Source organism: Crocuta crocuta, unplaced genomic scaffold, assembly GCF_008692635.1.
Source record: "Crocuta crocuta isolate KB4526 unplaced genomic scaffold, BGI_CrCroc_1.0 scaffold73, whole genome shotgun sequence".
NCBI classification, from domain to species: Eukaryota; Metazoa; Chordata; class Mammalia; order Carnivora; family Hyaenidae; genus Crocuta; species Crocuta crocuta.
Window position 1 is genome coordinate 6,825,236 of NW_027529443.1, and position 17,246 is coordinate 6,842,481.

The following is a 17,246-nucleotide window of genomic DNA, read 5'->3' on the forward strand; positions in this document are numbered from 1 at the left end:
GACAGGATATTGGAACTAATCTAGAAAGAAAAGCAGAAAGTGAAAAGAATGAAATAGAGCAAAGAAAACTTCAGGGATTTATATGATACCATCAAGTGGACCAACATATCCATTATGGTGGTCCTAGAAGGAGAAGAGAGAAAAAGCTTATGTAAAGGAACAATAGCTGAAAACTCCCCAAATCTAGGGAAGAAGATATTTAGATCCAGAAGGCTCAATAGACCCCAAATAAATGGAACCCAAAGAAGTTCACATATAGACACATTATAATTAGTCAAAATTCAAAGACCAAGAGAATTTTGAAAAGAGCAAGAAAAAAGACTTTACATACAATGTAATACTCTCTTTGAGGAGATTGTTCAGTGGAAACCTTAGAGGCCAGAAGGGAGAAGGACAGTATATTCAAAGCACTGAAAGGAAAAAAAATATTGCCAACTAAGAATAACTTACCTAGCAAAACTGTCTTTCAAAAATGAAGAAATGAATAAAACTTTACCAAACAAAAGTTGAGAGAGTTCATTACCAGGAGATCTGCATTACAAGAAATGCTAAGAGTTCTTCACAATGAAACATAAGAATGCTAAGTGGCAATATGAAAGTATATTAAAGTATAAACCTCCTTGGTAGAGGTGAATATACAGACAAATACAGAATACTGTAATACTGTGGTGAGTATATAATACANATTATGTTCTTAAAAAGCTGAACACAAACTTTCCTGTTTGTGATACATGAATTAATGTTATTAATAACATTAATTATTTTATAAACAATAATTAGAAAACACTTCCTAAAATATGTGAAGAATTTAGAATTTTATTTTCATTAGGTTCATTGCTTCCCAAACTATTATTCAAATTCTTGCATGTTAAGATGTTTTTAATGACAGTGATAGTGAAAGATCAGGGAAGTAAAAGCACTTGGTTTTCCATAGAAACTATAAATATAAAAATGTTGATCAACATGCAACATGAGATTTAAATTGTGACATTAATAACATAAAGTATATTTATGTGCAAGAAATAATATAGAGTTCTGCTTGTGAATAAAGGTCAGTTATCAGTTTAAACAGAATATTCTGACTATAAAATATTTTACTTAAGTTCCAAGGTAACCATAAAGGAAATACAGGTTAAACATAACAGGCAAAAGAGAAAGGAAAGAAAGGAACCAAAGCCTCTAAATAAATAAATACATAAATAAATAGATAGAGAGATAGAAGAAAGGAAAAGAAGAAAGGAAGGAAAAGAGAAGAAAAAAATAGAGGACAAAAGAACTCGAAGAAAGACAAAAAATAATTTTAAAAATGGCAATGGTAAGACCCTATCAATAATTCCTTTAAGTTTAAAAGAAAAGGCTTAAAAAGATAGAGTGGCTAAATGGATAAACTAACGATATCTAACTATATACTTTCTGCAAGGAACTTATTTGAGATTTAAGGACACATATAGGCAAAAAGTGAAGGCATGAAAAAGGATATTCTCTTTGTTTTTATCTTGAGAAATTTATTTTTTAAAATTTTTAATTAAATTCTGGTTAATTAACATACAGTGTAGTATTGGATTCAGGAGTAGAATTTAGTGATTCATCATTTACATATAACACCCAGTGCTCCTCCCAACAAGTGCCCTCCTTAATACCTATCACCCATTTAGCCCATCCCTGACCTGCCACGCTCCATCAACCCTCAGTTTCTTCTCTGTCATTACGAGTNGTTTTCCATAGAAACACTAAAAAAAGGGCAAAAGCTGTCAGAATCAACTTGTTAATTCTTAATTAACAACACTTAAGATGAAGAGTACACTTATCTAGATAAGCACGGAGTAATATAGGGAACTGCTGAATTGCTACATTGTACAGCTGACACTAATATAACACTGTATGTGAACGATACTGAAACGAAGATTTAAAAAAAGAGTATACTTATCACGATGAACACTGAGAGATGTATAGAACTGTTGAATCATTGTAGTGAAACCTGAAACTGAAACTAATATAACACTGTATGTGAACCATACTGGAATTAAAAATATAAATAAAAATTATAAAAAGAGAAAGGTGACTGAAATGTGGTGACAATGTGGCATTTTAGCTTATTTTGTTCCACATCCCACTCTGACTCAGTGGGATCTTGAAGACAGCAGCCTGCATTTCTGCTGAGGATTCCTGTTTCTGGAAGGAGTATAGGAGACTTTGTTCTTAAGGAATTATATTTATGTGTATTGAACTGACTGGGGTTCACTGATGGAATGAGGAAAGGTTTTTCCTTCATTTTGCCTAGCCCAGAAGCCTCACTAGGTGTAGGGCATTCTTCCAAAAGCATTATAAGGCAAATGGACAAGCGGCTGTCTCTGTCAAAAGATAACACTCCGCTGGCAGTCACCCTAGTTCCTTCCCTGACTAAGAAGAGTGAGCAGATTAAAAAAACTCCAGTTCTCGGCTTTTCCTTGGGGAGCTAAGGACTTGGACTGCATACCTGATGTCCCAACTTATTTAGCAGATACACAAAGGACTGCTTCTGCCTCACTTATCTTGGAGTGCTGAGATCCAGCATACTCTTGCTGCCTGACAGAGAGAAAGAAGATGGCAGTTTGAACTAGCAGCTATTATAGCACATCATCAAGCCCAGTGCAGAGTAAATGGGGGCAAAACTTCAGATTCCAGCTTCTTCCCCTGGAGAGGGAAAGAGCTGGACAAAGTGTCCAGTGATTAAATTTTTCAGTGTTCCCAAGGGACTAACTTTATTCTCATTTGTCTTGGAGAGCTGAATGGACCTGGAACACTCTTGACATATAGGAGCCACTAAGAAAAAAAAAAAAAGGTAGGATGGATTAGCATGAAGGTGTTAAAGGTCTTCTCCCATGAAGTTAGTGTGTGAAGACTGGGACAAATAGCTGTTTTCTCTAATCCATATACAGCAACAAAAATTGCTGAAGAAAATGAAGAAAACGGGAATATATTCAAAAAAGGAAAAAAATAAATCTTTGAAACAGACTCTAATGAAATGGAGATATATGATTTGTGTGACAGAGAATTCAAAATAACTGTCATAAAGATACTAAATGAGGTCAGGAGAACAATGCATGAACGAAGAGAACATTTCAATAAAGGAATATAAAACTCAATAAAGGAATAAAAAACTCAAAAATCTTGAAGCTGAAGAATAACTGAACTCAAATATTCATTAGAGGTGTTCAACAGCAGAGTAGATTAAGCAGATAAAAAGATCAGCAAAGTCTAANCATCCCTGACCTGCCACGCTCCATCAACCCTCAGTTTCTTCTCTGTCATTACGAGTATCTTATGGTTTACTTCCCTCTCTTCCTCCCCCTTTATGTTCATCTGTTTTGTTTCCTAAATTCCACAATGAGTGAAATCATATGGTATTTGTCTTTCTTTGACTGACTTATTTCACTTAGCATAATACATTCTTGCTCCATCCACATCATAGCAAATGGCAGGGTTTCATTCTTTGTGTGTGTGTGCATGTGTGTGTGTGTGTGTAGGTACACATACATACCACATCATCTTTATCCATTCATCAGTTGATGGACATTTGGGCTCTCTCCATAGCTTGGCTATTGTTGATAATGCTGCTATATAAACATTGGGGTGCATGTACCCTTTTAAACCACTATTTTTGTATCCCTTGGGTAAATACCTATTAGTGCAATTGCTGGATCATAGGGCAGTTGCATTTTCTAGAGTGGCTGCACCAGTTTGCATTCCTGCCAATAATGTAAGAGTGCTCCCTTCTCTCTGCATTCTGAACAAAATCTGTTGTTTTCTCTGTTGTTAATTTTAGCCATTTTGCCAGGTATGAGGTAGTATCTCATCATGATTTTGAGCTGTATTTCCCTGATGGTATCTTTTCCCATTCTGTAGGTTGCCTTTTAGCGTTGTTGAATGTTTCCTTCACCGTGCAGAAGTTTTTGCCTTGATGAAGTCCCAATAGTTAATTTTTTCTTTGAGTTCCCTTGCCTCCAGAGACATGTCTAGTAAGAAGTTGGTATCGTTGAATTCCTGCCTGTGTTTTCCTCTAGTAAATGGTTGATGGTTTCTTGTCAGACATTTAGGTCTTTCCACCAATTTTGAAATATTTTTGTATATGGTATAAGAAAGTGGTCCAGTTTCATCCCTCTGCATGTAGCTGTCCAGTTTTCCCAACACCATTTGTTGAACAGACTGTCTTTTTTTCTGCTGGATACTCTTTCCTGCTTTGTCAAAGATCAATTGAACATATAGTTGTGGGTCCATTTCTGGGTTTTCTATTCTGTTCCATTGATCCATGTGTGTTTGTGCCAGTACCATACTGTCTTAATGACAATGGCTTTGTAATGTAGCTTGAAGTCCAGAATTGTGATGCCTCCAGGTTTGCTTTTCTTTTTCAAGATTGCTTTGGCTATTCAAGATCTTGCGTGGNTAAACATTGGGGTGCATGTACCCTTTTAAACCACTATTTTTGTATCCCTTGGGTAAATACCTATTAGTGCAATTGCTGGATCATAGGGCAGTTGCATTTTCTAGAGTGGCTGCACCAGTTTGCATTCCTGCCAATAATGTAAGAGTGCTCCCTTCTCTCTGCATTCTGAACAAAATCTGTTGTTTTCTCTGTTGTTAATTTTAGCCATTTTGCCAGGTATGAGGTAGTATCTCATCATGATTTTGAGCTGTATTTCCCTGATGGTATCTTTTCCCATTCTGTAGGTTGCCTTTTAGCGTTGTTGAATGTTTCCTTCACCGTGCAGAAGTTTTTGCCTTGATGAAGTCCCAATAGTTAATTTTTTCTTTGAGTTCCCTTGCCTCCAGAGACATGTCTAGTAAGAAGTTGGTATCGTTGAATTCCTGCCTGTGTTTTCCTCTAGTAAATGGTTGATGGTTTCTTGTCAGACATTTAGGTCTTTCCACCAATTTTGAAATATTTTTGTATATGGTATAAGAAAGTGGTCCAGTTTCATCCCTCTGCATGTAGCTGTCCAGTTTTCCCAACACCATTTGTTGAACAGACTGTCTTTTTTTCTGCTGGATACTCTTTCCTGCTTTGTCAAAGATCAATTGAACATATAGTTGTGGGTCCATTTCTGGGTTTTCTATTCTGTTCCATTGATCCATGTGTGTTTGTGCCAGTACCATACTGTCTTAATGACAATGGCTTTGTAATGTAGCTTGAAGTCCAGAATTGTGATGCCTCCAGGTTTGCTTTTCTTTTTCAAGATTGCTTTGGCTATTCAAGATCTTGCGTGGTTCCATTCAAAGTTTAGGATTGTTTGTTCTAGCTCCGTGAAAAATGCTGGTGGTATTTTGACAGAGATTGTACTAAATGTGTAGACTGTTTTGGGGGATACAGACATTTTAACATTTGTTCTTCCAATCCGTGAACATAGAATGCTTTTCCATTTCTCTGTGCCATCTTCAGTTTCCTTCATAAGTGTTTATAGTTTTCAGAGGACAAATCTTTTACCTCTTTGGTTAGGTTTATTCCTAGGTATCTTACTCTTTTTGGTGCAACTGTAAATGGGATTGATTCCTAGATTCCTTTCTTCTGCTTCGTTTCTTGTGTGTAGAAATGCAACAGATTTATGCATATTGATTTTGTATGCTATGACTTTGTTGAATTAGTGTATCAGTTCTAGTAATTTTTTGATGCAGTCTTTTGGGTTTTGTACATAGAATATCATGTCATGCACAAATAGTGAAAGCTTAACTTCTTCCTTGCTGATTTGGATGCCTTTTATTTCTTTTTGTTGTCTGATTTCTGAGGCTAGGCCTTCCAGTTACTATGTTATATAACAATGGTGACAGTGGACATCCCTGTGTCTTGTTCCTGACCATAGAGGAAAAGCTCTCAGAGTTTTCCGGTGATGATATTAGCTGTGGGGTTTTCATATATAGCCTGTAGGATGTTGAGGTATATTCCCTCTATCCCTACCAAATTTAAAGAAGAATTAATGCCAATCCTCTCAAACTCTTCCAACAACTGAAGATGAGGGAATACTTCCAAACTAATTTTAATGATGCCAAAATTGCCCTAATACCAAAGCTAGATAAAGATACCACAAGGCAAATAACTTTGATGAAAACATGCAGAAATCCTCAACAAAAGACTTGCAAATTGAATTCAAGAACACGTTAAAAGGATCATACACCATGTTCAAATGGGATTTATACCTGAGATGTAAGGAGGATTTAACTATTTTTAATTTCAGAGCTTTGAATATAATATCCTGCTTTATGGCCTTCAACGTTTCCACTGAAAAATCCTCTGAAAATCTTGAAGAGCACCAACTACAATTGAAAAGTCACTTTTATCTTTCTTCTTTCAAGACTTTCTTTCTTCGAATTTTTAGTCTGATTATTATGCGTCTCTTTTGTGGTTTTCTATCACAGTTTATTGTAATTTGTTGACCTTCTTGAATTTGCACATCCATTTCTTTCCTCAAATTTGGCAAGTGTTCAGTCATTATTTTCAACTAAATACTCTGTCCCTTTCTCTAGCTTATTTTCTGGGACTTTCTGGGACCATAATGTATACAGTGGCCCACTTGATAATATCCCATAAGTCACTTAGGCTCTCTTTACTTTTCTTCTTTCTTTTTTTTCACTCCTTTGACTTGATGGTTGCAAATAAACAAACATTTTTTTAATGTTGATTTATTTTTGAGAGAGAGAGAGAGAGAGAGAGAGAATGTGAGCAGGGGAGGGGCAGAGGGAGAGAGGGAGATAGAATTTGAAGCAGGCTCCAGGATCTGAGCTGTTAGCAAAGATCATGGAAGCTGAAGCAAGGCTTGAACCCATGAACTGGGAGATGATGACCCGAGCTAACCTCTGAGCCTCAACCAACTGAGCCAACCAGATGCCCCCTTCAAATTTTGTAATTCATATTCTGCCTGATCAATTTTGCTGATGAAACCCTCTCACAAAAATTTCAAATTCATCATTATATTTTTCACATCCATGATTCATTTTAGGTTTTTAAAAAATTAGTTCTATGTCTGTTAGTATTTTAATTGTTCATGCATCATTTTCCTCATTTCATTATCTGTGTTCTCTTTCAAATCACTGAATATCTTTAGGATAACTTTTTGTCAGGTAATTCAGAGGTTTGTGTTTCTTAAGGGTCAGGTTCTGGAACTTAAATTTGTTCCTTTGATTGGGGCAGGCTTTTTCTTTGTATGCCTTGTTATGTTTTGTTGAGATGTGAACATTTAAAAAACAGACATCTCTCCCAGTCTTTATGGATTGGCTTCATGCATGGGAAGTCCTTTACCAATCATTCCTGCTAGAGTTTTTAGGAACTTAGAGACATTTTTCTGGGGATGTGTCTTCTCTGGGGTTATGCATATGCTTTCATTCCACTGCATATGGTTGCTTTAAACTGTCTTAGTTTCCCTAAACAGCTTGGAGATTGTGTTTCTTTTGTAGTTCTCTGCCTGTGTTGTGGCTTGGTACCTGGAATGGGGGAACTGCAGATTTCCTGCTGCTTTAAAGCACTTCAAAGTGCTGCAGAGTTTGCCTCTGTTTTTCTGTGAATTCCAATGTGGCATCCATACCATGTTGCCACTCCCATTAGTGCTCTATTAGGCAAGACAGAAACCAGTTCCTTGGGCAGCTCCTAGATGAGAGAGAACATCGGATACAAGTTCAAGTCTTCCTTCTGTCCCAAGGGAGAAGCTTAGAATTGGGACATTTCCTACTGATGGTGCCGTGCCATGTAGGGGGAGGTATCAGGGTGAGAAAATGCCATAAGCTTCTTGACCTTTTTGGTACTGACTATGCACTCATTTGCATGCTGCAGCATCCAAACTGGTTCCCAGAGTTTTAAAGTTTATTTACTTTTGTTTTGTTTTGTTTTTTGTTTTTGAGAGGAGAGAGAGTGAGAGAGAGGGAGAGAGAGAGAACGCGCAAGAGAGAAAGAGAGACAACGAGTGCACAGCAGGGGAGAGGCAGAGAAAGAGGAAGAGAGAGAGAGAATCTGAAGCAGGCTCTGTGCCGACAGTGTAGAACTTGATGCGGGGCTCGGATTCATGAACCTGATCATGACCTGAGCTGAAATCAAGAGTCACACTCACCCGACTGAGCCACCGAGGTGCTCCCGGAGTTTAAAAAAGGTATTTTTGTCTGGTTAACTCAGTGTCTCTGTGGGGGATGAGGGCCTGGATCTTCTCAGTCCACCACTAGTGATATCACTCTCACCCCGTTTCTTTTTTTTTTTTTTTTAATTTTTTCATGTAAGTTTATTTTTGAGAAAAATAAAGACAGAGCATGAGCAAGGTAGGGGCAGAGAGGAAGGGAGACACAGAATCCAAAGCAGGCTCTAGGCTCTGAGCTGTCAGCACAGAGCCTGACTCGGCTTGAATGTGAACTGTGAGATCATGACCTGAGACAAAGTCAGATGCTTAACCAACTGAGCCACCCAGAAACCTCCTGTTTCTACACTGCCTTTTTCTTCATTCAGTCTTATTTAATTGCTGTAAGTCTTTGCCCATTCCCAGAGATTTGGGAAATTTGTTTCTGACATTTCGTGCTTGTTTATCTATCTTTTCTGTGAACCGACCGGAACTTGGAGGTACTACCTCTGACAATGTGCTCCTGATGGTTGCTGCTGAGCTCCATCTTGGCGTATGAATAGGATTTCAACAGGTGGAGAGGTGGTTCAGGCACTCTCCCTGAGAGAAAGGGCATGAGCATGCGCAGATGGAAAACTGCATTATATGTGTTCTGAGATAACATGTACCACATGGAGTGTGCTCCAAGAAAACTTATGTAAAGGATATCAAATATATATAATGCATATATTAACTATAATATCATATAGTTAATGATAAATCATAACCTTGTGGTACTAGCCAGGTGGTCATATTTTTAAGAAGAGTTTTAACTGAGACTTAGAGGGAAACAGTTCAAATATTTAAAATAGCAGAGACTGTGGGCCGTGTCTGCCCTTCCTGACCTAGTTTTGGCACCATTTTAGTTTCAAAGGAGAGGCTATTATATCTTAACTACTAGGCTCAGCCTTGCTCTAGTCTCTAGGACTTAGGCTAACCTAACACACAACACAGGATTCACTGTCCTAATGGGCCTTGGTATTCTTTATCCATTCTTCCTTTCTAGTGGATGCAGTGCATCTAAAATAAAAACCTACATAAAATATTCTTCCTTTGCTTCTCACTGTCCTCAGCATAAATTCTAATCTTCATAGCATGTTTTCCCCCCAAACCCTTCATGATTTAAACTTTTGGTTATTCCTTTAGCTTTATCTTTTGCTATTATTCAAATTCCATCTCTGATCTAGTCAGTTCCCTGCTTTCAAACCTTCTGGTCTTTGTTTATGCCTATGATATTCTTTGGTTTGATTCACAGACCTTTATACCTACTTATTTGATGTCACTTCCCTTTATCTCATTCCTCTCCCCCAATAGGTTAGGTATCATTCTATTCTAGGTGAATAGCATCCCACATATAACATCTCCTCTCATACTTAGGATGTTAAGTTTCAAGTTTCTTTTCCATATTTCCACTAGTGTACAAAACTGAGCATAACAACATTGTGATCACCTCTGTATTATCAATTCCTATAAAAAGAACCGGCAATATAAATATTTTCATTGAATAAATGAATAAATTTATTACATTACCAAGAGCATCTTGGTTATAAATAATTAAAGTATAATAATAGCTCCAACACTGAAATGACAACATACTCAATACCACAAGGTGCTGATTGGTTTGAAGCCTTAGAAGGAACCTGACTTCTGTTCTAAACATTGCTGAAAACATACCTGTGAGAATAGACAAGGTTGTGGTTTTTCCTGCCCCATTTTGTCCTAGAAGAATAGTGATTTGCCCTTTATATAAATTCAAAGACATGTTGTTTACTACTACTTTGTTATTGAATTCCTGTGAAATAAAAGAAAGAATAACTTGATATCTTTCACTATCACTTATGAAAGATACAACACTCACATGCTTAGATGAAGCATTATAAAATGGGTGAAGGGCAAGGGGAGGTACAGGATTCCAGTTATGCACTAACAGGTCATGGGGATGAAAGGTACAGCACAGGGAATATGGTCAGTGGTATTGCAATAGCACTGTAGGGTGACAGATGGTAACTATACTGGTGGTGAGCGCAGCATAACATACAGACTTGTTAAATCACTATGTTGTATGCCTGTAATGCTACTACTGTAGCTATTACTGTAGCTATAATGTTGTGTGTCAACTATACTTCAACAAAAAGTTAAAAAAAAGAAACCTTATACTATCAAACTCATGAAAAAAGATAATGTTGAGAACAATGAATAATATCTGTAGGTGCAATGAGTTTATACATTAGGCAAAATAGGTGTGAAGGCACAGTGATATTCAGTTTTGGTAAGGAAAATGGAGATCTCTCTATATTCTATATATGAAGAGTGTAAAATAGTAATTATGGACTTACTCAGTTATAGTAAGAGCTAGGGAACCTCACAGAAGTTGCCACCAATGATCAGAAAATTGATGGCATGATTTTAACCAGAAATTTGGTGATTCACAACAACATGCCTGCAAATTCTTGAGATTCTAAGCAAGAGTTGGAAAAGTCAAATATGGCCCATTATCTATTTTTGTATAGCCAATGAGCTAAAAATGGTCTTTATACTCTTAGACACTTGTTAGAAAAAAAGAATATGGGATAGACACTGTGACCCATGAAACCTAAAATATTTATCCAATCCTTAATAGGACATATTTGACAATGATTCTAATGGGTATCTTGGAAATTCCTATTTCATTCTGTAATTATAAAACCTGTGGGTCCCAAGAACTCACCTAGACACATCTAAAATATGTGTATGTGTCTGTCTGGAAGTGCCTCCCAGTGGCAAATTCTAACTAGTAAGCAAATAAAAGAGGGAATTTGGGAGACTACAGTTAATGGGTTCTCTTTTGCAATTCTGGAGAAACCTTAGAAATGGAAGTAGTATTGACAAATTGACAAGAGAAAATGCAAAACAGGAAGTCTACGAACTCTCTCTAAGCACGGGCTTCTCCTCAATAGCACTATTGATACTCTGGATTAAAGACTTCTTTGTTTTGGAGGTTTCTCCTGTGTCTCAGCAGGATGTTTAGCAGCTTCCCTGGCCTCTACTCTCTAGATGCCATTAGCACGCCTCTCTTCACCTCTCCCTACCTTAGCTGGGACAACCAAAATATCTCCACATATTGTCAGATGTTCCCTGAGGGGACACAATCATCCCAGCTGAAAACAACTGCCTTAGGAAGCTAATTTTCTCCTATAAATTCAACTACCTTATAGATACTGATAATATAATCTGCTTTCACTATCTCTCCCCAAAGCTATAGCTCTGCTTTTCCAAATGCCTACCAGACACGTAAGTTTAAATATTTGTGAATATCTCAAATTCAATATATCTAAGACTCTGCTCATCATCATCCCCTGAAAATATGCTCCTCAGCTGTGCTCCATCAGTAAATGACTCCCAAATTCATGTAGATACACAAAACAGAAATGTAGGTATAATCTTACACTTATCCATTCCTATTAACTTCTGTATGCAATAAGTCACCAAGTCCAATTAATTAGGCCGGGGTGACCATTCTTTATTCAATTAACTATTTACTGAATGCCCGCTAGGTATAAGGCTTAGCATTATAAGCTAAGTTTATATCTAGGAATAAGTTACACACTGTCTCACTTTAATGAAGCTTTTGTAAAAGTAGTTAAGAAAAAAATGTATATATGATCAACAGTATGAACAAAACAAAGGTCGTAAAAAATGGAGGTGTGATAGTATTACATGTGAAACAAATGGTAATACTGGACATCAGATAACAAATGACAGTGATTCCTAAGAGTTGGAAAACAAATAAGGTAAGTCCCATGATTGTCCTAGCTTATCTAGATAATGTCAGAGTCATGGCACAGAGAGGAGTAACTCAGGTACAGTCCAGCAATCTACTGGAGTCTTGAAGTTAGGGAGCTGGGAGTCACTGAGGTGAAAGGACAGAATACTGAAGGGGAGACAGATGCATGCAGGGAGAAATCTGGAGATCTAAAGTGAGACTCCCCAGAGTATTCAGGTAAGAACTGATAAACATATGCATATGATGAAACTACCTGAGGTTGGACAAAGAACTATTTAAAGGTTATAGAGAACAGCTGCTGGCATTCATTTAGGGCCAGAAAGGGTGCTTATTCCCACTAGACAGACTAAAAAATTTCAAGATTCATAGGGCAGTGTGTAGAAAGAAGGGTCTGATTTCAATCAATAGTGGGAAGTAATTAACTATGGACTATGTAGTGCAGAAATGAAAGAATCATACTATTGTAGAGTAACTTAATTCTTCCTAAAACAAAAGCAAGTATTCAGGGAATATAAAAATAGCCAGAATCCAAAAATCTGAAGAAGGATAATATGGCCCAGAATGAGAATATCCATCAACTGAAATCAACCCAGAACTGACAAATATGTTAAAATGAGCAAACACATTACAATGATTATTCTAAGTCTATGCCATATTTTTAAAAAGCTAAGATATAGAAAATACTTTAAAAACAAACAGACCTTCTAGTGATAGAAACCATAATTTCTAAAATGAAAATAAATTTGATGATTTACAAATGCAGATCAGACACTGCAAAAGAAAAAAAATAAAGATACAGCAATAGAAACAATAAAAGACAAATTACAGAAATAGGTAAAAAATAAAATAAATAAAATAAATAAAAGAACAAAGCCTCAGGGGACCTATCAAGAAAGATGTTTCTACAGCTGATATCAGAGACCTTACTGACTGTGGTTTCTTCTAGGATTTTTATGGTTTCCTGTCACACGTTTAAGTCTTTAATGCATTTGAATTTATTTTTGTGTGTGGTATAAGCAAGCAGTCCAGTTTCATTCTTTTGCATGTTGCTGTCCAGTATTCCCAACACCATTTGTTGAAGAGACTGTCATTTTCCCATTGGCTATACTTTTCTGCTTTGTCAAAGATTAGTTGACCATATAGTTGTGGGTTCGTTTCTGATTTTCTATTCTATTCTATAGATCTATGTGTCTATGTGTCTATTTTTTGCATCAGTACCATACTAGTTTTGATCACTACAGTTTTGTAATATAATTTGAAGTCCAGAATTGTGTAATCTCTGATATTTTAATTATTGTATATCATGGTGTGGATCTTCTTGAGTTCATCTTGTTTGGAATTCTCTGTTTGCTGAACTTGGATATATGTTCCTTCCCCTGGTTAGGAAAGTTTTATTATCCTCTTCAAATAAGTTTTCTGCCTTTTTATTTTTCTCTTCTCCTTCTGGAGTCCCCGTAATGTCAGTATTTGTTCATCTGATGTTGTCCAAGAGATACCTTAACCTATCCTCTTAAAAAAAAAAAAATCCCTTTTGCATGACTCCTGGGCTGGCTCAGTTGGTAAAGCATCTGATTTTTGATCCGAAGGTCATAAGTTCAAGCCCTGCACTGGGCATGGAGCCTACTTAAATTCTTTTCACTGTTCAGCTTGAGTGCTTTCCATTACCCTGTCTTCCCAATCGTTGATCCTGTCTTCTGCATCTGTTAATCTACTGCTAATTCTCTCCAGTGTAGTTTTCATTTCAGTTACTGTATTCTCCAACTCTGAATGGCTTTTTTTCTTTTACATTTTCTCTCTTTGTTGAAGTTCTCACCAAGTTCTTCCACTTTTTGCTGCAGTCTAGGGAGTATCTTTATGATCATTACTTAAAATTCTTTATCAGGAACATTGCTTATCTCAGCTTTATTTAGTTTTTTTTCTGAGGTTTTGTCATGTTCTTTTGTTTGGAGAATATTCCTCTGTCTCATTTTGCTTGACTTTCCATGTTTATTTCTATGAATTAGGCAGAACAGCTACTTCTCCTAAACTTGAAGGAATGGTCTCCATCTTGCTTACTATTATCTATGCATTCTCTATCATTTGCAGAAGCTGTTCAGTCAGCCCTCAGTCCTTCTTCAGGAGGAAATGTTCTATAAATGTGTCTGTGGAGGAGGGGAGTTCAGGGTCTTCGTATGGTACCATCTTGGACTGGAACTCAGTTTTTTCTGTATGTTAATTAAATATTAATAAAGTAGTTTTAAAAACATATGGATATTGCCTAGTTGATATTGCTTTTTTTCAAATATGATGAACTACAGAAACATTTCAAAAAACATTTGAATTTACTATTTGCATTGGCACAAAACTGATACCCTGTAACTTTTAGTATTATTACACAATAATATAGAATTCAATAACAAGAAAAAAAGATAAGTGGTGTGGTATATTAACATTAGTTAAAGCACATTTAAGAGTGAAGAAAATTGTCACAGTATATCATTTTATAATGATAAAGAGATCAGCTTTTCAATTAGACACAATTTTCCTAAATGTTTAGGCACCCAGTAACAGATTCAAAAATATACAAGGCAAAAGAGCTACAGTGAAAAACAGAAAAAAAGCAGTTATTTTTAAAGATTTCAGTACTTTCAATTATTGCTAGACTATGTAGAATCATTAGGGATATAGAATACTTAATAAACTACAAACTAACCTGACTTAACTAACATTTATGTATCATTCCAAAGGCCAACATCAGATTATACATTATTTTCAAGTATGCATATGACATTTATATAGACAGATGATAGTCTGAGTCATACAACAAGAATCAGTATGTTTAAAAGGATCCATGTCATACAAAGTATCTTTTCTCACCAGACTTAAATTAGAAATTAGTAACAAAAAGACCTTTGGAATATCCCAAGTAATTGCAAACTAAATAAAACAAGTTGTACAAAACTTCCCTGGAAAAGGAAAGAGGAAATACTTCCCAACTCACCCTATGAAGTTGGATTATCCTGATAGCAAAATCAGAAAAATGTCTTACAGAAAGTGAAAGCAACAGACTAATATCCATCATTAACCTAAGTAAAAAGAATCTAAACCAAATTTAAGAAAAGTAATTCCACAAAAATGGATGATACAGAGTTTCACTTCTGGGAAACAGCATGAAGGGCACCACAGACTCACTCTCCAATGAAACAAGAGAAGCTGATGAAAATGAAAGAACAAAAGAAAACAACAATCACTTAAAGTCTTCAAGAATTGTTCTAAGGGCATACAGCAAATGAAGAAACATTTATTTAAGACAATCTACTAAAACTTGGTAAATAACAGACTTGCTGTTTTTAACATCTTAGTCTAGTTCGTCATTCTAGGAATCATCCTAGTTTCTTCCTCTTCCTTCAATGTCCACCTATCCCCCAGTTATTCTCAGTTCTGTTGGATATCTTTTGGATCTGTCCATTTCTCTTTATGTATACTTCCCCAACCCTTATCTAATTCTTATTTCTTATTAAAATGTACCATCTGGCCTTCTTTTTCCCACATTTCTTCTCAACTTCCCACCCTTCAACATCCCACTTTCCACATGGTAGCCAAAATGTCTCTAAAACACATATATAATTTTTCTCCAGTGCTTTGAGCCAAACAATGGCTTCCCAAATGAAGCCATTTACTATCATTCTTTTGCCTCCTAATATACTGGTCTTTTTGTTTCTCAAACACATGAATATGTTTCTCACCTCAGGGTCTTTGAATTTGCTATTTGCCTACAGTGAGTATTCTTCTCTTAGCTTTTCAAATAATTAGCTCTACTTATTCTTTACTTTTTAAAAAAATTTATGTTTATTGCAGAATTCTTTTTTTTTCTTACATAGTTTATTGTCAAGTTGGTTTCCATATAACACCCAGTGCTCATCCCCACAAGTGCCATCCTCCATGCCCATCACCCCCTTCCCTTCTTCCCCACCCCCATCAGCCCTCAGTTTGTTCTTGGTATTCAAGANTAAAAAATTTATGTCTATTGCAGAATTCTTTTTTTTCTTACATAGTTTATTGTCAAGTTGGTTTCCATATAACACCCAGTGCTCATCCCCACAAGTGCCATCCTCCATGCCCATCACCCCCTTCCCTTCTTCCCCACCCCCATCAGCCCTCAGTTTGTTCTTGGTATTCAAGAGTCTCTCATGGTTTGCCTCCCTCCTTCTCCCCAACTATTTTTTCCCCTTCTCCTCCCCAATGGTCCTCTGTTAAGTTCCTCCTGATCCACTTATAAGTGAAAACATATGGTATCTGTCTTTCTCTGCCAAACTTATTTCACTCATCATAACACCCTCCAGTTCCATCCATGTTGCTCCAAATTGCCATGTAGTATTCTGTTGTATAGATAAACCACATCTTTTGATCCATTCGTCAGTTGATGGACATTTAGATTCTTTCCATAATTTGGCTATTGTTGAAAGGGCTGCTATGAACATGGGGGTACATGTGCCCTATGCATCAGCACTCCTGTATCCCTTGGGTAAATTCCTAGCAATGCTATTGCTGGGTCAGAGGGGAGTTCTATTGTTTATTTTTTGAGGAACCTCCACACTGTTTTTCAGAGGGGCTGCACCAGTTTACTTTCCCACCAACAGTGTAGGAGGGTGCCCATTTCTCCACATCCTTGCCAGCATCTAGAGTCTCCTGACTTGTTCATTTTAGCTGCTCTGACCAGCGTGAGGTGGTATCTCAGTGTGGTTTGATTTGTATTCCCTGATGAGGAGGGACGCTGAACATCGTTTCATGTGTCTGTTGGCCATCTGAAAAGTGTCTCTTTGGAGAAGTGTCATTTGCAACTATCTTTCCCCATTCCATTGGTTGTCTATTAGTTTTATGGATTAAAAGCTTTGCCGTGCAGAAGCTTTTAATCTTGATGGATCCCAATAGTTTATTATTGCTCTTGATTCCCTTGCTTTTGGCGATATGTCAAGTAAGAAATTGCTGCGGTGGAGGACAAGGAGGTTGTTTCCTGCTTTCTCCTCTAGGGTTTTGATGGTTTCCTGTCTCACATTCATGTCCTTTATCCATTTTGAGTTTATTTTTGTGTATGGTGTGAGAAAGTGATCTAGTTTCATTCTTCTGCATGTTGCTGTCCAGTTCTCCCAATACCATCTGTTAACAAAGCTGTCTTTTTTGCATTGGCTACTCTTTCCTGCTTTGTCAAAGATTAGTTGGCCATACATTTGTGGGTTCAATTCTGAGTTCTCAATTCTATTCCATTGGTCTATGTGTCTGTTTTCGTGCCAATACCATACTGTCTTGATGATGACAGCTTTGTAGTAGAGGCTACAGTCTGGGATGGTGATGCCTCCCATTTTGGTTTTCTTCTTCAAAATTACTTTGGCTATTCGAGG

At 36.7% G+C, this 17,246-nt stretch overlaps 1 protein-coding gene across 1 annotated transcript in view; it reads right to left on the reverse strand.

The window, feature by feature from the left end:
• The window catches only part of LOC144228656 (phospholipid-transporting ATPase ABCA3-like), a 120,151-nt gene that overhangs the window by 89,496 nt on the left and 13,409 nt on the right, over window positions 1–17,246 (reverse strand). Inside the window, exon 6 of the mRNA XM_077760563.1 lies at window positions 9,780–9,897. Within this exon, the coding sequence (XP_077616689.1) occupies window positions 9,780–9,897 (118 nt within the window). The remainder of the gene's footprint in view (window positions 1–9,779; window positions 9,898–17,246) is intronic.